At 39.5% G+C, this 21,450-nt stretch overlaps 2 protein-coding genes across 2 annotated transcripts in view; both read left to right on the forward strand.

Annotated features, from left to right (window-relative positions):
* TMEFF1 (transmembrane protein with EGF like and two follistatin like domains 1) overlaps nt 1-4,741 on the forward strand; it is a gene marked incomplete at its 5' end in the record, with an annotated part of 112,626 nt that extends 107,885 nt beyond the window's left edge. Inside the window, 2 exons of the mRNA XM_083879360.1 lie at nt 1,843-2,001; nt 3,677-4,741. Coding sequence (XP_083735486.1) covers nt 1,843-2,001; nt 3,677-3,761 — 244 coding nt within the window. The 3' untranslated portion in view covers nt 3,762-4,741. The remainder of the gene's footprint in view (nt 1-1,842; nt 2,002-3,676) is intronic.
* Nucleotides 4,742-5,228: 487 nt separating this feature from the next.
* CAVIN4 (caveolae associated protein 4) lies at nt 5,229-20,152 on the forward strand. The gene is made up of 2 exons (XM_083879507.1): nt 5,229-5,833; nt 18,092-20,152. The coding sequence occupies exons 1-2, from the start codon at nt 5,423-5,425 to the stop codon at nt 18,749-18,751; spliced, it is 1,071 nt and encodes a 356-aa protein (XP_083735633.1). The 5' UTR covers nt 5,229-5,422; the 3' UTR covers nt 18,752-20,152.
* The last annotated feature ends 1,298 nt before the right edge of the window (nt 20,153-21,450 follow it).

A 21,450-nucleotide genomic window follows, 5' to 3' on the forward strand; every position in this document is an offset into this window, starting at 1 on the left:
TACTAATGCTGTATTATCTTGTTACACATTTATGCAGCAGAATGCTTTAAAATCTGTTCTACTAGTTTAAGGCAGAAAACTAGTGCCTGCTACTTCTTCCTGCCATGAAGTAATTCCTAATACAAGCACTTTTTCTCCTGAATCTGCATTCAGTATTTCTCAGAAATAATTTCTTGTCATTTCAGTGTTTCTGAGGAAACATCTTTGAATTTCTTTGTGCCTCCTCTGCCTTGTTCTGCCACCTCTGCATTAAAGCAGTTCTCACATTGATAATACTTCATCTGCTATTTTCTTTAATGAAAACAAAAGCAAAGTAGCAATAAGATTTAAGTCCTCTTGACTAACAAGAACTCTTCCTTTTTGTGTCTTCTTGCATGATTACCAGTGTGTTCACTGTCCTCATTCTTCTTGTATGCTCATACCGAATTCTCTTTATTCCCTTCCTGGCTACCACTGGGCACACTTACTGTACATGAAGGGTTTTCTTTAAAAAGCCTTACCGGAATTTGGTTCATGCCTGAACTAAAACTCCTTACACAGCAGCTCATGGCTGGAGAAAGTAGAGTCACAAGATTATGAACATGTAAACCCCAACTATTATCCCTGCATGCAGAGGGGGATTAGGAGTTGCATTAGCAGTTGTAGAAAGGTCTTTGGTGTAATTATTTTGTTGCTCCAAACAGAATTAATTCCTACCCTAGCACAAAACTTTTGAATGGATGAGTCTGATTTTGTGTTGCATGTGAGCTTGTCAGATCCAGTTTACAAAAGGATTGTTGCTCTGCCTGCATGTGAGTATCTCTTCCCCAGCTGTAGAGCTGGAGGCCAATTGTATGATTCAGTTCTCCACAGTGAATGCATTTGTGTCAGTCAATTCTAAAGGACAGCTGGACAAGGAACTTGCTCAGGGTTCTAGCTGGTGGCCTTTGACTCTTTGACTCTCAGTGTTTTGGGCGGCTCTTGCCTTTTCTTGTGCCTCAGCCTCCTTTGCCTTGAGACATGAATTGTTTCAGAGTATGTTTGCACTGGCACATCTTGCATTATCAGAACACATCACTGCTCAAGAACAACCTCTGCTGAGTTTCTCATTGAGTTAACTGCTGCTTTGCTCAGGCAAATTACCATTTACAGAGCTGCTTCTCTTCTGCTTCCAGCTATTTCTCCCCCACTCCATGCAAATTATTTTGGATTCTTCCTTGAACAGTTGTGTTTGGGCTCTCACTTGAACATTTGTGAGCCATTGGGTTTTCTAAGATGACTTCCATCAAATTCTGGCTCATCCACAAGGCAGGTGGGGGCTTCGTGCTGTTCTTGTCCAGTAGATTTTGCAAGATTCCGCTTCTCTAGGTTGCAGCTTGTAAAGGGGTCTTCTTTTTTCAGGGTGGATTTTCAACCTCTTTGTCACTTCTGTCCCATATTGACAATGGAGCTGAATGAGTTGTCCTCTCCCTGTGCTTCATGAGCATGATTCTTGCATTTCATTTAGCCTTGTCTACTTGTTTCCAAGTTGTTCCACCCAGTTGCTTCACTCTTCCTAAATATTGTACCAATATAATAATGACCCACATACTTCTTTTGACAAATCAGGACCTTCCCCACACTGGTGTGTTTTCAGAGGGCCACTATTAACCTTATCCAGAAAAAGCAGAGCATATCTGTTTGCTCTGTCTCTTCTCTTGCCACACAGATCCAAACAATTCCCTCATCCAAGTATTATCACACATGCACCCTCTCACCACCTCTTTCTCAGCTGGAGTCACCTTGGATTTCTCATTTCATCTGCAAAATGATTGGGGTGCTGTCAAATTACAGATTCCATGAAATATTCCTTTTCTTTTTCAGGTGTGAATCAGGATATACTGGGCAGCACTGTGAAAAGACAGACTTTAGTATTCTTTATGTTGTCCCAAGTAGACAAAAGCTTACGCATGTCCTTATTGCAGCAATAATTGGAGCTGTACAGATTGCCATTATAGTTGCAATTGTCATGTGCATAACCAGGTAGGTAATGACAAAAACAGTGAAAAATTACACATTGTATGGATATACTTTCTCTGTATTTAATTATATGATGCCCAACATCTTATTTGCTTAATACCCACTTAAAAACTACCTGACGACTGAAGCAGGATGATTATGTAGCATCCTGTCTGCCCCCTTGTTTCTTTGGCCACAAAAGACAGATTTGTTTGAATTCAGAAACCACCAGTAACCAGACTGAATCTCCAGACTAAATACACAGCTGAACAGATCAGCCTTGAAACAAATCCAAGAGTTAAGCTACTGTGTTAGACCTTCGCTGGACTTATTGAAGCATTGCTGAAGTTTTGTGGAAGCTGTGATCCCCAGATACCACCCAGTGAAACCAGAGAGGTTGACAAGGTGTTGTTCCCTGTGGTACCACTGTAAATGGCATTACACAGAGAAAGAAGTATCCCTCACACCATATACACTTTCTAAAAATTACTGTGCAACTTAGTCCCATTATTGGACACGCACTGTAAGAACTTGTTTTATGAAATTTAAAGACACACAAGCACAGCATTCAGGTTTCTGAGTTGCCTCAAATTCTCATCCTGTGTAAAACCTGAGATGAGAGCCATGAGTTCTTTTTGGTGACAAGGTGTTCAGTCACCTCAGAGACCTCAGTGCCTGAACCAAGCAGGCACTGAGGCCTCTGAGATAGATTAAGTATGACTTAGTTACCTTATAGGTGCATGAAGTATTTAAATCTTACACTTGGGCACCCATTCCATAGTTTGACTTTTCCTCCTCAAGTTGTCCTTCACTTTTTCAGCTCCACTTAGACTGAGCCATAAAACTTTCTGCTACTGCATTAGTTTATGGCTTCCAAACTGAGTGATATAGAGGGACACCCCATGTATGAACAAAACAGGCCCTTTTCCCTGTATTCCTTGTAAAGTTCAACCTAACAAACACTAGCACATGTATAAAACACCATCTACACCTGTAAAAGAGTTATTTGGCTCATGCAATTAATGTCATTCCCTTTTTTACTCAACATCCTGCTGCCAAAGCAGTGGTGTGGGTCAGCTTCTCTTTCAGCCTTTGTATGACCATTCCCACTCTCAGTCTCTCATGTCTTGCTGCATCCCAGCAGGACTGCTCCATCATTCATTGCCTGGCTAAGTGCCATTCCATTCGGGATTGCTGGCTTTTGTGAATCCTTTTAGTTGTGTGTCTGACCCCAAGAAAGGGATCACCAGAGTCACCCCACAGAGAGACCTGGCTAGGCTCTGTCTCATGGGCTGCTGTGAGCAACAAGGCACCTGGAGGTCCAGCACTTCAAAAGTCTGATTGATCCAGTCTCACCATCCACTGGGTTTTAAATATGAAATATGCATAAAGTAAAGCTAATGCAATAATTCCCCATGGAAGGCATTTGCTGGATCAAGGCTAAAGGATGTAGCACCTTGCTGGTTTCAGTCTCAAGGTCAAGCAGGGCTCCCTTCTGAATGATCTGGGGTCCTACAGACATTCCCAGGTCACAGCCCAGTACTGAACAGCAGGAGTGTCCCACTTGTCAGCAGAGATCATAGACTCCTTGCTATTGTTCAGTACAGAAAATTAAGTCAATGCATGATTGCTAGGCTTAATTAAATGTGCCATATATAAAGTCAGCCCTCCTTTCCTATTTCTCTCTCTTTTTTTACAGAAAATGCCCCAAAAACAATAGAGGACGCCGGCAGAAGCAAAACCTAGGCCATTTTACTTCAGATACATCATCCAGAATGGTTTAACTTAGTGCTTTTTATACCTACATTTACCATGTGATGTACATTTTTATTATATCTTTTTTTAAAGAATGGAAATATTTATTTCAGAGGCCTTATTTTTGAACATTCTTAGTGTAACAATGTTGGTCTGTATTCTGAAAGCATCAGCTCTAACAGCTATGGACTGTTTTAGTATCTTTACTTTTATGTTTTTGAATACAGTAGTTCATTTTCTGTATCTGTATCACATGGTTATATAATAGACTTGTGCTTTATCCATGGAATGTAATATTTTTGGGAACACAGATTTATTCCAACCATGGTTGTAGACTTAAAAAACCCCCAACAAACCAACAAAATAAGTCCACATTACCTAACAAACAAGGCATGAACTAAAGGTAAAAATGTTTACAGCTTACTTTTCTTATGAGGAACTAGAAAACACTGTGTTTAAATACCGTAGATATTTAAATGTTTTTGGAAGTTAGTAACTGATTTTTTAGACACTGCCTATCGCATGAACTGTGAAGCTGTGTGCTGTGTGTAGTTGTAACATATTTATAAAATGTGTGGGCTGGGTCTAAGCACTGCCATCTTCATAAATAATTCCAACAATTTATTTTTAAAGATGAAAATTATAAATTTCATAATTTGGGAAGTTACCTGGTAGAACAGATGGCACAGGTCCAAAAGAAGTAGGTCTTAGTAGATTTAGGTATTGTAAAAATTGGTGTTGAATAATTAAACACAAATAATTGGAATAAAGCCTACTTTATCACTGTTAAAACTGTTTTAATACTTCTTAAACTTTTTTAAAGAAAACACATGTTTTAACACCTACAATACAGATTGTATAGTGTTTGTGATTAAAATAAAAAAAAAATAAAAGTGAATGAATTCCTAGTGCTCTTGTATAGAGTATTTTCAAGAGCTAAAGAAGTCCATCCAAATTAGTCTGCTGGTCATAGTTATATTAATAGACTGTTAGTTGTCGTTTGAAAGATCCCAAGATAAAGTGTGAATAGGATGTGTTCAGCTGTTTTAACATGTAGTGTAGGCTTTCAGAATTTTGCATGTAGGATTTAATAATTTGTTCAATAAAAAGAAAAAAATGCTTTCAACATTTTGAACTGGAAAAGCATGTCACAATACAACGTTTTCACTATATTGCCTCTGGTTTAGTGTGTTTATTTGTTACCCCACGGGGTAATTGCAGCAAGTTGAAGATCTGAAGTTGTTTTGCTGGAAAAGAAACAACCATGTTAATTTTCCTGACCACTTTTTGAATTCTCTCAGAGGAAAGCACTCCAGTAACATGAAAACAAAAGCAGATCTTTAAAAATATGCAAGTTTGCTTTCCTGCTTAATTCGCAAGTTACTTAACTTTCCTGGATTAACACTAATAACTTCATCAGTACAGAAGCGTGACCCCTTAAACGTATGTTCCTTTCCAGATATTGCTTCCTAATTTTAGGGGTTTCATGTTGCTGAAAGTATCTGAACAATCATGTGTGGATATTTTGTAGTCAGAAGTATTTGACCAAGCTCCAGGAGCGGCGTTTCACGCCCTACTTTGAGCATCGCCGGAGCCAGCTGTCGCCCTGGCTCTCTGCAACAGTGCCAGAATCGCTGCGGCAGGATCACCGAAACCTCGCCTCCCTCCAACCTGGCTGAAGGCAGGCAGAATGGATCGCCGCGAAATCACCTCGGAGGCCGACAAAACACACCAAAATCGTCTCTCCAGCGTCATCGAGGAGGAAGAGGAGCAAGATGCAGCTTACACGATTGTGACAGTCCTGGACAAAGTGGCCAACATTGTTGACAGCGTGCAGGCGAGCCAGAAAAGGATAGAGGAGAAGCACAGGGAGATGGAAAATGCCATCAAGACCATACAGATTGACATTCTAAAGCTTGCCCAGGCCCATGGCAATACAGGCTTCACAGTGAACAAGCTACTGGCGAAAACCCGCAAGGTCAGCTCCACCATGAAGGAGGTGCGGGCGCGCGTGGAGAGGCAGAACGCCAGTGTGCGGAAGGTGGAAGCAAAACAACAGGAGATGCTGAGAAAAAACAAATTCCGGGTCGTGATCTACCAGGTAACAGTGAACCTAATTTCTTCTTGTACTGTCACTTTGCCACCTCCTTGGTGACTTCTGGTAGGTGCTGGCTAACGAAGCAAAGGTGCAATCTGTCCCGTATAGGAGTTATTTTATGCTTTCTTTAACACTGATCTGTGCTCCCCAATGCCTTTCAGCATGAACCTACTGGCAGCAGCACACAGGGTCTATTATTAGTGTGGGTAGGTTTCTGAGCCAGTCGTGTAAGATTAACTGCAGATCAGCAAGGACTATTTGCTGCCTCTCCGAAAGGTAATATGAGGCAGGCCCTGTAAATCTTGTCATACAAACCATGCCTGACATTCATCTCTGTTGTTTTTTTCACCGTATTAGGTAGAAGTGCAAATAGCAGAAATGTTTTCAGGCTCTCTGAAACACAGACTTTCTTCCAACACTAATTTCAAAACATGGCTTGTTTAACTTGCAGCATTGCCCAGGTTTTCATACTGCTGACAAATTGAAATTTTTTTCATTGTCTCAGTGTAGAGCAGTATATGTAAAACTAAACTCAGACCCACAAACCCTTCATGGCAACAAATACTCCCTTGCATGGTTCACCTTGGAAAGGGTTTGACATAGCACTGTTCTTTCAATCACAGTGGGCAAGGAAATCATATAGTTTCTTTCACTGACCTTATTCTAGGATGTTCATTGTACTTTAAAATAATTGCCTTTGAAGAGAAGTTTCATGAAACAGCATGGTCTCACTTGCATCCATACAAAGAGTGCAGACAGTTCTGGGATCTTGTCAATGAGTGCTGTGAAACCCATTTGTCTAATGGTCTGATCCTGCCTTTGCTGGAACTTCCCAGCTTCCCAGGTCAGTAGAAAGTAAGATTGTTTTATCTTTTACCAGAAGCATAATTGCTCCTTTTTTACCAGCAAGTCGCCAAAGTTCTTTCAAACAAGTTGTATTCCTCATTAGGTGTTCTTGAAAATACCACCCGTCATGAGTAACACAATGCATCTCGATCACTCAGCTTTACACCCTGGTCTTGCATCTGTTTGCACATAAATAACATCATTTGCAATGAATGGAGCTGTGTTTCACTGAGTTTATTCACCACCGTGTACAGCTGACAAATGCTTCTTTATAACCTAGCTTTCTTAAATACTTCATTTTCCACTACTGGGAGAAAAATAACTGAAAGAATGAGAAAAAGCTGAAGGTAGGAAATATTGCCTCTTTAATGTTATGTTAGTACCATATACAGCCAAACTGAGCCTCCCAGATTTTCTGACTGAATGACTTACTATGGTTGTTCAGTAGAAAGTACAGACCCAATCTGTCCTATTATTACCATTATTGCAACCTGCATCATCATCACAGAATAGAAAACAGGCACTTTCACTTTTTGCTTGCAAATAATTTCTCAGCTAAAGGTAATAAATCTCTGTGACTCCCCTGGTTAATGGCATAATGCCGTTTCATTGATGGGCCTTTACCATAATGACTGCAGCAGAATCAATGCTTTGAAAATATTTGTTCTTAAAACAGTATTCATTACATGTTGTAAATTTTTCTGCTAGCAAGACATGAGCTGTTATTTAAAAATATAGTAGAATATGGTCAGAATGGATTTACACACAGGTGTAATGAACAGATGTTGATATTTTCAGGTATTTCATATAAAAGGTGGCTCGCAATACGTACTTACTCTAAAAATCACCTTCAGCAGGAGTTTATGGTCTCTCTGCTGGTTTTGCTGGACAAGAATGGCCTGCACTCTGTTCTGTGTGTTTAATTCTTAGGTGGTTCTTTTCAGGAAGGGAAACAGCATTTTTTGTCTTTCTGACTTCCTCATCCTACAGTGGTTTAGGAACTGTCAGTGAGAATGTGGATGACTCCCTCCTTAACTTCCATCCCTTTTGTAGGGTAGATTGAACAATCTTTTCTCACTTGCACAGAGGAGAGGCAGTTAATGTGGATCCCTCTAGTATTTAGCATTTAGCATTTTTCTGGAGAGGGATAACTGAAGAGCGCACTGTCACTTCAAGGCACAGGTACATTTATGAGAGTCCCTTTCACACAAGTGCAGTGATTTTCACACTGCTGATTTACACCAGGGTAGGTACACTGCTGCAGTGCCAAGACCTGAATGACTGGAGCTTGGCTTGGATGAGTGGGAGTCTGTTAATAGCTACGGAACCAGCATACTCCCTGTGCTATGCGCTACAAATGGATATAACCAAGTTGTTTACTCTGTGGCTGTGACTGACAGCTCTTCTATAGTGATGGTTTTTTTCTGATGAACTATTTGAAACAATGCGATGAGGCCAATGACCCATGTGTTGCTGGCATGGAATCTTTACACTGGTGAGGACATGTGGGTTTTAGTTTTAACTTTTGCCGGAACATCAGCATATGAAGAAAAAGGAAACACCCATTAAATACTAAAGATTTTCTTTCAAGTGGATAGCTTTGATCTTATCATTGATGGAGGGAGTAGGCAGGTTGAAAAGGATCATTGGCTGAAGGAGATTGTCCCAAGAGATCTCAGCAATGATGAAAAGAGTTGGCGATATCCTCACATTAAAAAAAGACAAAGTGATCATCCTTGAGCAGAATGATTAAGGAACTGAGAGCATTCATTTTTAGAAGTCGATGTGGTTGAGGAAAAGATCTGGTAGCAGGCAGAGGCAGCTCTCCTGCCTAGGCTTACTGTATGATTAAAAATGCCAGGTTACTTCAGACTTTCTAGTGAAGTCTTTGACCCTGGAGTGCTATGTGCCCTGAGACTATAGTAGGGAATAAAAAGAATGTTGTAGGTTGTACAGGTCACTGCTCATTTCTGTTCAGGTTAGTCTGAATAACCAGCTGTAAGAGCTATCATTTCTCTGAAGTCAAAGAGCATTTAACAGTTTAAATCATTCTGACTAAATTATTCAGAAATTAAAGGGGATTTTTTATTTTATTTTTTTTTTACCCTGAAAGAATTTGTTTCATTCGCTTTTCTGCATGTTCTGCAAGTCTCTATTTGAATGGAACTGTATAGGCACCAGAAAGTCCATGTTACTGTTACTGGGCTTTTGTCTATTACTTCTTCACATAAGCACCGTAAATGAATAATTACTTCCTAGGAAGGGATACATGTATTTTTTTCACTCACTGCTGTCTGACATTTAAAATTAGTGGACACATCATAAACCAAGATTATGGCTTGACTGACCTACACAGGAGGGTTACAACTGATTTGTTTGCCCTGTGGTTGCTCCACTGCACACATGGGGAGAGGCTCACAGAAGCAGCCTTGCATAGGTCACTGATATTATGCATAAATAAGTTAAAATATAAGTGTCTTCTCCTGCCCACTGACCTTCTGTGGTTATAATGACTAGACAAGTAAGAGTGGTGAGATCAAGATGGAGATAGTAGTCTGGAAACCTGAGGTAGAAGCACTTTCATCTGAAGCGGCAGTAGAAATCAGGGTTTCAGGAGCTCAGGAGATTGCTGTTAATTTGGTACTATTTGGGCATAAGAATGGCAGGCTCAAAAATGGCCCTGCAGAACAAAATTCTTAGTAGCCTGGAGTTAAATAGCTCACCCAGAGCAGACTGTGCTAGGTGGTTCATACTTGATCATTTTTCTGTTTTTCAGAAACATGGGAGGTCTTATCCTTTCTGATATTTATGTACCTGGTATCTTACCTCATAACAGATTATCTGGAAAAACAACAGGTGGCAGTGCATTGTGTTGAAATGTGAAGTGAAGCTTGCAATGAGTTTCTGAAAGTGTATTTCTAGGGCTGTCTTTGTCAACTGTAATGTCTGCCTTGAAAATCTTGGTACAGAAAAGGTGTGATACTAATAAAATGTGCTCAAAATTAGAAGCTGTCAGTTCATAGAAAGAAATATAGACAAGAAACCAAATTACTTTTATAGATGGAATAATGCTAATTTTAGTGTACATGGTGTTAATTCCTGTAATTTTAGCTCTGATCTGAAACCATAAATGGATGTCCAGTCCTGGAGACAAGGTCTGTACAAAACTGCCTTCTAAAACTCATGGGAAGAGAAGAAACCTAAATTGTTATTAAAGTGTAGCCTGAAAACTTCATGGGAAAAAAAAAAAGTGTGAATTGACCAACTACTTCTGACAGCAGAACACTGGCCTCAGCAGCCCAGTGACACAGGGCCTTTGTTGGAGTCTTTTGGCAGAAACCTTATAAATATTTTTACAGCTGGGATAGGTAATTGCCTTGCTGAGAATACAGACAATAAAATAAACCCAGTGATTTTGTCTGAGAGTGGAGAGTGTCATGAGAGCCCTTTGTTTGCACTGTCGAGCCCAGTGCTCCAGTTCAAAGTGCAGAGCTGGCCCCGTGCTGTGCAGCAGCCACTCATGGAGAGGCTATCAATCAGCTAAAGAAAAGCTGTGTTTCTAGTGACATGTTTGCAAGGAATGAGGAGAAACTAAAATTAAAATAAAATAAAATAAAATAAAACAACCCAGATGTTGGGCTGTTTCTGTGTTCCTAAAATGAAATAGCCTCCATAGTTCACAAGATTTTGTTCATACCAGATTACAAACTGGACTGGATCTGGTGCCCCCAGACCTGTTCCTTTGGGATGATCCTCATGGGGGAACAGGCTGTCCTCTTCTCAGAGCTGCCATTGATTTTTCTCCACCTCTTAGCACTGAGTGGTGGAAACAGCTGATCTTAGTTTACATTTGCACTGGATGCAGCTGTTTAGGGTTTCCCTTGGGGTTGTCCTGCAAGTCAGCAGAGGTGTGCAGTTACAACATGAGTCTCCTGTGTCGTGCCTCCTCTCCATGGTCCTCGAGGCTGCTCAGAATTGTCACCAGGAGCAGTGGCTGGCTGCTGTGGGCACATCTTAGAATGGAATCATAGAATCACTTAGATTGGAAAATTCCACTTGAGATCCTCAAATCCGGCTGTTCAGCAAAACTCTTCATTCCTGAGGCACAGATTCGGGAATGGACTTGACTGGGGACATGCAGTCGGGATTCATATTCTCAGCACTATTGAAGATAGCAGAACCTTGTAATTACTCCTTTAGTACAGGAAAAAAATTAATCAAAACAGCACAGAAATGGAGATGAGGAATATGAGAAGTCACAAACAGGAAGTTTAGGATCTGAGACAGAACTGATCTTGCCAGGCAGCAATTAGACATCAGTAACACAGATGTTTGTACATGTGACCTGTATATCCCTTTCAAGTAAGTGGAGAGAAGTGTGTGGAAATTGTTGAATCAAGTTGTAGACCTCTACTTCTGGAAAAACTTTCTACATTATAAGTATTTGCTCTCTCCATGTAGTTAAAAGGTTGTCCAGGAATAGGTTCATATGGAAACACATTTGCTTGGGCAGACAAGTTCAGCAGATTCTGATAACTGGTTTTCACTTGTACTTGAGAACTTTTCCCTGGTCTAGTTAACTTGTAGGAGCAGTCATCGTGTGATGAATGAATGAATCAAAACACTACCAAGTATATATTTTTTCTGTCTTATCACACCTTGTGATGCTTTGTCTCCTTTCCTTACTTCCAGAAAACTTGGAAGTGAGAAATTTCACCAGTTTGATTGCAAGCCTGCAAACTGACCTTCAGAGCTAGCTTTCCTGGTCTAGTTCCATAAAGCAATAGCAGAGCAGAGAAAGTGTCAAGCTTTTGTTTTCCCCTGAAGCTGCAGTCGTCATTTTTATGCAGCATGTGGTAATCTGGAGCCAAGGGCTTCTCCACTGATGTGGTGTAACTGGGAATGGGCTACTCATTGACTGCTGCAAGCCACAGACAACAATAATGGCAGAACGAGATGAGTTCCTTTGTAGTCATTGTATGCTGGTTGTTGAATTAATGAATTTCTGTCAGAATTTAAATAAAAGGGATGTGTATTAGGCTTCACAAAAGACAAATGAGGGGACTTGACTGTTTTGACCAGGCTGGTTTTCCACCATGTAAAAATAATTATAAATGCAGCAATAGCACTTAGCCATAAAGTCTTATATGCTGAAGTGTTTACCTGATAAAAATTTTTAGGTGGCCTTTTAACATAATCCTGTTTCTCTCTCATCTGAGCAGATTTTTGGCCTGCTGTCAGAGATTCTGAAGTGATATATTTGCAGAAGAAATGAGGGGATCACTCGAGATTTATAAAGCTTCACTCTTAACGGTTAGGGTATGAGTAAAAGTACTGAATGATTTGTAATTGGTTATTCATCAGTGGTTTCCTGTAGATATAGAGTGCACTTTCAAGGAGATGTTTTCCTGATTTACCTTGGCTACCAGTCTGAATAACAAATCATTCATCCAACATGCAAATTTCTAAGATTTGTTTAAAACACTGTGGCAATGCAGTTTCCTGCCCATAATCTGCCCATCATTTGCATCACCAGTTGTCATAGACACAGCAACAGTGCCAGAGCAGGCTCTGGGTAGCCTTTGACCATTTTGCTGCTTCGTGCTTTGCTTCAGGATTGTCAGGTGATCATCAGTCAGTCCCATCTGTGCTTATGTTAATCATCACCTGCACTTTCCATGTCATACACCCCAAGGCAGAAAGATCATTTGCTGTGACCTTTTCCCTGTGCAACACAATGACTCCAAGTTACGGACTTTCATCAGTCTCTCCTCCCTACTTATGCTGAGAGCAGTTTTTTAAGGAGCATTTTGAGTCTTGATTTTATATATACAATTTTACATATATTTGTATAATTCTAGATATATAAAACTGAATTATTTATTTGGTCATTCTGATTTTCTGAGGTTTTTTTAATTTTATTTTAAAAAGCTTTGTTCTGCTAAAGTGTTGATTGAAATTAGGTAGTAGTTGAAATCTGATAACTGTTGCCTTTATTAGAGCTGTTTAGAGTTTCATTTTCAAATTATTTGGGAATAGAACACAAAACCAGTTTATAGCATTTCTAGCAAATATTTATGTGTGATACAGTGTATTACCTTTTTTTCTCTCAGCCAATTTTGGAAGCCAAGTCTGAGTTTTGAAATACAAAGCTTTGAATATATATACCAAAGAACAGGAAAAGACAAGGGATGCAAAGGTCTTGAATTGGTTACATTCATTAAAATGCCCTCATACTCCATTATTTTTTCTTTCAAATTACATAATAAAATTATTACAGAAAATATCATTAAAAATGTTCATGTACCTTAATAAAGCCTAGGTATTGTTTAACAGTGACATCATGTCACTGCTTTGCTTAGCAAATCAAGTGAACTCTAAATGAAAATACTCATTTTCTTAAGGAAAATAAAAGTACCGCTGCTATTAATTATTAATCCCATCTGTGCTCCCAAAGAGTGGAAATTTACCTAATAAGTTTGCGAGGGAATCTTTTCAACAACCCTTTTTTTCTTTTCCCAGCCTCACAGTCCTTGCTGAGGGCATGACATTCTTCCTTTGGCTCCCTAGTGCAGCAGTAAGTGAAGGCTGCTTTTAGAGCCAACCTGATCTTTGCCAGGACACTATGACTGCAAAATACCTGAGACATTGTTAAACAATTTGCTCTGCCATTTCCCCCTTTCTCTTCCCAGAGAAGAGGAGATCTTGACTGTGCAGGCAGGGTTATCAAGCAGGCACATTCTGAAACAGCCTCATTTTCCCTGCAGGCTTCAATTATCTGTGCATTGCCACCTTGAAAGTCTCATGGGGTTGATTAGAGGCATTGCCACGTTTAAGATTATTTACCTACTGGTTTTAAGGTATCAGTGAGGTGGAAAAGTCAGCACATTTCCCTTTGCATGGTCGAGGAGCAGGTGCATTAGCCTTCCCTCATAAAGGCTTTACCAGAGCCAATGGGAAAAAATGCTACTGCTTTGATCCCTTCCTTGTGGTTAGAAGACGTCTGCAGTGCCTGCAAACTGGTCACTGTTCCCTCCCATGGGTGCTGTGCAGCCAGAATTTTGGCAGCTGAAGGAAAGTTTTAAGAGCAAAAGGAGGGTTTGAAAGACACAGCCTGTGTCCACTTGAAAAATTTCTAATTGTGAATGAAATTGAAATGAGAGGAGGGGGTGAAATGCCAATGATGGAGTCAGACTTTGTTAATTCAGTATTTTCTGGCCCTGGAACCATCTGTTCAAATTAATGCCATGCTGGCCTTCTTCATCAATGCCAAGGGTTACTTATACTATACTTTGTATTCAGCCAGGCCCTTAAGAACTCGAAATTTTTGGCTAAGCATATTTGAGAGGTTAAATACTCAAAAAATATGAAAAAAACAAAGTTCGGGTTTAAGATGCTTTTGAGGCAAACTTACCATGCCAGGGTCTTCACCAGCTACTCCTGAATTGTGCAATTGTTCTGTTATGCTGTTATACTTTTAGGTTTTGTCTGTTAAAGCTTTTCCTTAAGCAGTCAATCTATATACCCTGCAACTACAACTGCAAAGGTCTCCAGGATTTTCCCTTACCATTCAACCAAGGCTTTCAGTCCCTCCTTTGCTACCACAAATCCTGAAGTCTTTCTCCTTTCAGTCTTCATGTCCTTCCAGACACATGCATTTCTCCAAAATATTTACAGTTTCAGCATACCATCTAATCTGACTCTTTTCTCCCCTCTCTCCTCCTATACCCCTTCATGACACACAACTCCTCTTCTCAGCACCCTTGTTCTCTCACATGTTTAGATTTACAAGCTGAGCCATGACATGCTTGCTCAGAACAGATGTCAGCTTGTGGAGGGACAGACAATGACTCAAAACACAGCCAGCTCCACAGAAGGGCACTTATTTCTTTGTGTCAGAACCCAGCTCCATTCTCAAATTGGTGGAAAATGCCCAAATGTTTCTGTGTTAGTGGAGGCACCGTGTAAGAGTGAGAAGGTGAGAGATGCATAATATGAATGTGTGTGTTTCACTTGTACAAATAAAAGACAACTTCCAAATCAACCACTTACATGACAGATGTACCAACTTTTTTTCTTGGAGGAGAAGGAAAAAATATTATTCTGTTAGAAAGGTCTAAGTCTGTTTCCAGATAACTTTTTCAGGAGATTATGGCCAATGAGCAGTTATGGCCAATGAACACACCAGGACCAGTGTGAGCACCCTCTGCAGGTGCTCCTTCGAGGAGCAGTGATGAAATGGAAAGAGAATGCTCAGCTTCTACATATTTGTTTTCTGAGTCTGGCCTGTGTGTGTTTTTGGTGTTCGCCAGTAGATAAGGCAAGCATGTCCTATACATGTCCTATGTATTAATCGATAGACAGCTTCTATAATTGCATGCCTCTTTCCTCAAGAAATCATGTTAAAAATAATTGACTGCTCAGTATAATGTTTTACTGTGAAATTATCTCCTGTCCTCATTTTAGATCCTCCCTTACCTCCCATGAGTATTGGTGGTGGGTACAAGTTCTTCCCAGCAAAATATTTAAGCAGTTTTTTAACAAAAAGCTCGAAAGCAGCAGCATCAATGGCTCAACTCGCTTCTCACCCTCCCCAAAGATTGGACTGCCCAGTCCTGCTATTCCCACTACCATCTACTTTATAGAGAGGGAGAAAGCTCTCACCCAGTTTAGGGCTTTGTTCTGTGCTGCTGAAATCAGGTGTTTGGTCTTTCAGTTTTAGTGAGCTTATAGAGGAGCTGGTAGCTATCTGCTTTGTTTCCCATCTGGTACTAAAGCTTCTTGTTCTTGCCTTAGGAAGGATGAGCTCCTCTCTTCTCTCTGCCCCACAGATATCTAGTGATAAGAAGAAATGAGTTAGGAGCAGCAGAGAGAGAGAAATGAAGCAGATGAAAAAGCTCACCTACTGAGCCTAAATCACTGAATTTTTATTCCAAAACCTTCCTAACATGCTAGACAGGCTCACTAATACTTTCCACTTCAGTAACATCCAGAAATTTAGAGAGGAGATAGAAACTCACACTAATGTTTTGCCTTGCTACTTTTGATTCTGCAGGATGTGTGCAGAGACCAAGGAAAAGAAGAAAATCAAAGATTTGGCAAAGTTCATGCTGACAGTCTGTAGGAGAATGTAAATGTTTCTCAGGATCTGCAGGTCTAGTTTGTGTCTCATCTACAAGATCTTCATCCTGCATATTCTTGTTCATAATTTTTTATTCTAACATGTATGTAGGAAAGCTGAAGTCCTCTCTTTCCTCTCTTCTGTAGCTAACAGGCTAAAGGTATATACAAAAATATCTGCCAATTGGCAAAAAATACAGACAAATTATTCTTCCAAAGGAAGACAATTTAAATATTGCAGAGCAAATAGTGTCTCTGCCTTCCCTCCTTTTAAAAAGTAATCTTCATATGAAAGGCATATTCCTTTCCCCATATTCTAATCATCTCTTTCTGTACTGAAATTTCAGAATATTCATTCTGGAAATATTTTTGTTACTATTTCAGCTGAAGGAGTGGGGTATAATTTAAAAACTTTGAGGAATTACTATCCAGCTGTGTTTTAGTTAATTTTCAGAAAAAAAGGAGATTATGTTTATATGTAGAAGTCTTTATGTAATTAATGTTAATTTGCACATGTTAATGAAGATTATTAGCAAAGCATTGTAGTTTTCTTCCTGCTGATTTTGACAGATGAGTTGAACAACATGCTGCTGTAATCAATGTAACATAATTTGTCTCTATTTTTTCTAAGCATTAACAACTATTTTACAGAGGGTTTTTAATGAAGCCAAGGCATGATGAGAGACTCTTAAGTGGGCTTTATCTGTCAAATAGCTCAATGTATGTTATTTTATGTATTACTAGCACTCAGTAAAATAACATGACTCACTACAAGTGAGTCACTGTGAAAAATGACAGACATCTTTTTGGCTGGAAAGAAGATCACAGCAAAATATTCAGTTAGCCATTAGTTACTTGCTGTTCATGGGTTCACATCTTCAATATCTCTCCTATTGTCTACACTAGGATGATAATACTAAGGGTCAAGTCCTGACACTGCTATATGCCAGAAATCAGCTGAAGTAGTTATTACTAATGGGAAACAGCTTAGAAAAGTGTCATACAGCTGTTGTACCTGTTTGCACCCCAAAGGGCTGCTCCTCCTGGGAGAAGAGCACAGGCTCTTCTTTTTACATGTGCATGTAAAAAGATGGTAGGGTAGAAGGGGTTGGCATTGTCCATCTCATACCCCCCCTACAAGTTACAGTTTTTCTACTCTGCATACACTGCAATTCTAGATAAAAGTAACTCACTGAGCTACAAATTTGTACTGTCCATGCAGATCAGCTTAACAGCTTTCTTAGGAGATACTCCCCATTCACATAAATTCTTCATTGCCATAAGCTTTTTTCCTTTTTTTTTTTTTCTCTCATGTCCTTAACTGATAGCTGATTCTTGATAATTTTTTTTGTTTACTTTGGACAGTTTTTGGAAGTTTTCCATGTTTTTGAGCTTTGAGCTTCTAGCAATTTTTCCTTGGAGAGGCTGCATGAATTCCTAGGGCCAAGACATCTAGGATAGTCACCATTTCCAAGCATGCTGCTGATACACATTAGATGTATCATACAAATGTATAATTCTGCATGCTCAAACAGACACCAAACTCACCACAGGAGACAGAGGGGCTTGCTCAGGAATATCCTACATTTCCAAATGGAGCAAATCAAGTTTGCCTCAGCGATGGTCCAGGTGCTGAATGAATTGTGTGTTACTGGGTTTACCAAATAACATCTCCCTGCTTTACTGACTTGTCCCCTTGTGAAGTCAGCGCATGTAAGTTAATATGATGGGGTTCATTCTCTTCTGGGCAGCAACAGCAGTGTTTGTTAAGTTCCAAACAGTCAAAAAAAATGCACATCTGGTAATAGTAGTAGACTGAAGTTACTCATATCATTGAGGCATTTACTTGGACAGTGTACAGTTGACACAAGCCCAGGAGCCTTTTTTTGTCTACAGTGTCTGCTGTTATTGGTGAGGAATAATCTAGGTCTGATCCAGAGAAGCAGACAAGCTAAAAAAAAAAAACACCCTAGACAAGTCTGCTCTGAAAACCATTAGAGGTCAGGACTCACAGGACCATTGGATTAATTAATTTCAGGTAGAACCACAGTGAAAAGAAATCTTTGATCAGGCATATAATATCTTTAGAGAACTTGGCAAAGATTTCTTTTGCCATTTGTGTTAATGTGTAGATTGAGTATGATGGCACAAGCCTACCTTACTTTCTTACGGGATTATATTTTAGTTAGTGCTAATTAACTGGCTAACTAAGCCAACCAAAAAAAAAAAAAAACTTGAACCACCATCTTTCTGAAACACACTTGCTAGAACATGACTCTCTGCTTTCATTCACAGGAGGAAACCGAGTGTCCTTCATCTCTCTCTGTTATCAAAGAGATGACAGCAGGTGAAACTATAGAGGATGATTTCTTCCCACCTGATGATCTGTCTTCTGATGAAGAATACTATATCGAAGAAAGCAAAGCAACCAAGTTCAAGAAATCAGGCATGAGGCGCATTGATGATATCAAAAAGGCATTTTCAAGGGAAAATATCCAAAAAACAAGACAAAATTTTGGCAAGAAGGTAAACAGGCTTCAAACTAGGATAGTGACCCCTGAGAGGAGAGAGAGGATCAGGCAGTCAGGAGAGAGACTGAGACAATCTGGGATGAGGATCAAGAAAACCATTTCACAAGCTGCTCCAACAAAGGAGACATTCAAGATCTATAAAAAAAATAAAGAACGAACAGGAGCCGAAGGTCAGGAGGGGATCCAGGAAGCCAGTGTACACATTGCCTCTGAGCTCCCAGCAGCAGAGCCCTTCACTGAAGAAATCTCTTACACAGAAGTGATCACTAAGGTAAAGAAAGACAAGAATAGTGCAACAAAAGGTGCTTCTCAGTCAACTGAAATAGGGGTGACTATCCCAGAAGTCGTCCTAAAGCAGGAAAGAAAAGAAGGAGGAGGAGGTGATGATGACGTCCCTTTGCTAGACTTGAAGCAATCAGTGTAAGGAGTCAATGAGCACACACACCATACTGTCCTCACTGAGCAAGAGAGAGCACAGTATGCACTCACTCAGCTTTAGAAAAAAATGTGTGAATTCGTGTTGTATCACAAACCATGTTGGTGTTGTTCTGCCATCCCCACCGATGTCTGTAGTGTTGTCTTCCTGACAAAAGTCAAGCCATGCAAACGGAATGAAGGGGCTCCCGCTCTGTCTCAGCGTGTGCCGACAGCCATCGTTAACCCAAACGGAACTCATGGTGTCAAAGGGAGATGGGAATCTGCTGCATTTCCAGGATTGATTTAGCAGTCACTTTACAGCCTAATCACTCTCATCGTTTCATGTGCAATGGTATAAAATTTATTTCCATTATCTTATACCAACTCATCTAATCAGAAAACAATAACAAAGTTATTACTCCATATTAGCAAAAGGAAGGACTATGGAAAATGCCATTTAGCTATACAAATGTTATCATTTAAGAGCCTTCACAGAAAAAGAAGGAAGAGCATATTCCTGCTTTACCCACGGTTTGAAAAAATGTGACAGGATTTAGAGGGTTTTGAGTAAATTTCTCTTTTCTTGGTGGAAAAGAGAAACTCCTGGAATGACTACAGGTTATTTCCAGACTTCTGGAATAGGAAGGTTCATTGTAAGTATGCAGTGTGTTTTGTGTGTTTATGGAGTAAGAATAAAAAGAAGACACGTTAAATACGGAATAGCAGGAGGAAAAGGGAAGGTGGTGTGGTGTGGTATTTATGTTTTGGAAAGATGAGATTGTGAGAAAGGCAACTATATGAAGCAGTAAAAGTGGAATAAGATGAATGCCTAGGTTCTGGATAAATGGAGAGAAAAATTAGAATATTATAATTACAGTTTTCTTGAGATCTTTTAGAAAACTATTATTCTTTACAGAGGATCATAGGGTTTATGAGCATAACTGACCAGACAAGGGAATTGTTTTGTTTTCCACTCTCTGTGTTTTTTCCAAGCATCACTGCAATTAAATCTATTCTACAAAGTCACAGATGTGCAGGGCCAATCCATAACCCAATTCTTTTTTTCCTCTCATCATCATTATTGACCAGTCACAGCCTCAGGGATTATGAGACAGACACCCTTTGGACTATGGAATGCTGTTTATTTGCAACTCTCAGGAGCCAGTGCCCTGACATCAGATGTGTTTGTAAACATGACTGCTACACTGACATGGGGTGCAGGACTGTATTGCTCTCTTCATTCTTAAATGGAGTTGCCTTCAAAGCACTTATCTAAAGCAATGTTAGTCATTACTATCTGTGTGAAACTTGTACAATATTGCCAAAAGCTGTATGATTGTATTTAATATCTCGGGTTCATTTTAACAGAAGAGCATAACTTGGTTATCTATATACATTGTTTGAAGACTTCCAGCTAATTGTTAATCTATCATAAAATATAATTAGTTTGATTTCAAGTATTCTGCCTGCCAGTTCTTTCATTTAGATTTGTGTACACCCCACTTGAAGTGAAACAGCTTTAGCAATAGTAACTAGGGAACATTGGTTGGGGAAGGTCAATGTTTTACTATATCAGTGACATTTCAAATCAAATTAATTTTGTCAGATTGGGAGCAGCAACTCCACTGAGTGGAAGGGCAGGATAGAGCAAGAGAAGGAGATGAGGAAACATTTGACATTTCTGTCAATAGTAAATTGTTCATCTTCCCTCTACTATAATCACATGCAAAAATGAAAGAGTGTTTTGCTTGTGGGATACACTGGAGGTTTTGTTTGGTGCTCTTTGCAAGTAATAAGCAGCTTTTTTGGAGCAAAGGCACTTTATGTTCTTCAGTTCTGTATAAAAGTTTAACTATCTTCAGGGAAATACTGTATGATTTTTCTGGTTCTTTAGTAGTATGGCCTGCATTCTGTTCTGTAAGATTTGGCATTTTCCTAAACTGATAAACCAGGGTTTAGTTATTGAAATGAAAATGTTGATGTTCAAATAAGCCATTTCTTTACATTTTTATACAGCAGAACACTATGTGCTAGAACATCATTGCATAAAGATTTTCTTCACATAGCATTTAATTTTCTCATTTTGCTTGACAAAGAAGTGATGCAGTTTCCATGGAGCATATCATGTAGGACCAGATATAACCTCTATCAAATACATATTTTTTAAATGTTTACTTCTAGCTTCAGTTGTTCAGAGGATGATTTGTTTCATAGCAAGCAGTGAGCTCTTCAGGTGTGCAAAGTATTTCAATGTACATTTTTTGTTTTAAATTACTATCACTGTTACTGACCTGACTTTTACATGTACCAAGAGATCAAAGTTAAATTACTCCATATCCCCTCATAAAGGTAGGGGAGGGAGAAAACACTATGGTTTGCTACCTCAATTTCCATGGAACAGCACAGACCTTTGCTGCTTGAAGTCTCCACCATCTTTTTCATAATTTCCAAGATCAATGATCATGAAGCCAAAAACTTTCAGCCTTCTCAGAAAGAAAATTCTCAATGAAATTTGTTGATGTGCAGCTGCACTGCAGGGAGGTCTGGTGTATATTTTTGAACAGTTGGTTTCACTTATAAAGATAATCTTGCCGGCACTGTTGCTTCTAGCTCAGTGGAAAGAAGGGACCCTGACCCTGTCTGCTCTGTTTTCCAAGAAGAAAGCTGGCACTCTGTTGTGGGTGTGAGTGTGAATATCAAACTTCC

Source organism: Zosterops lateralis (genome assembly GCF_965231275.1).
Source record: "Zosterops lateralis genome assembly, chromosome: 1".
NCBI lineage: Eukaryota > Metazoa > Chordata > Aves > Passeriformes > Zosteropidae > Zosterops > Zosterops lateralis.

What these genes read in the sequence shown, in the direction of transcription:
- CAVIN4 (XM_083879507.1), top strand. Translation starts at nt 5,423, where the DNA reads ATGGATCGCCGCGAAATCACCTCGGAGGCCGACAAAACACACCAAAAT. An exon ending in TCCGGGTCGTGATCTACCAG is followed by an intron (nt 5,834 to 18,091) that starts GTAACAGTGAAC and finishes TTTCATTCACAG; the next exon opens with GAGGAAACCGAGTGTCCTTC.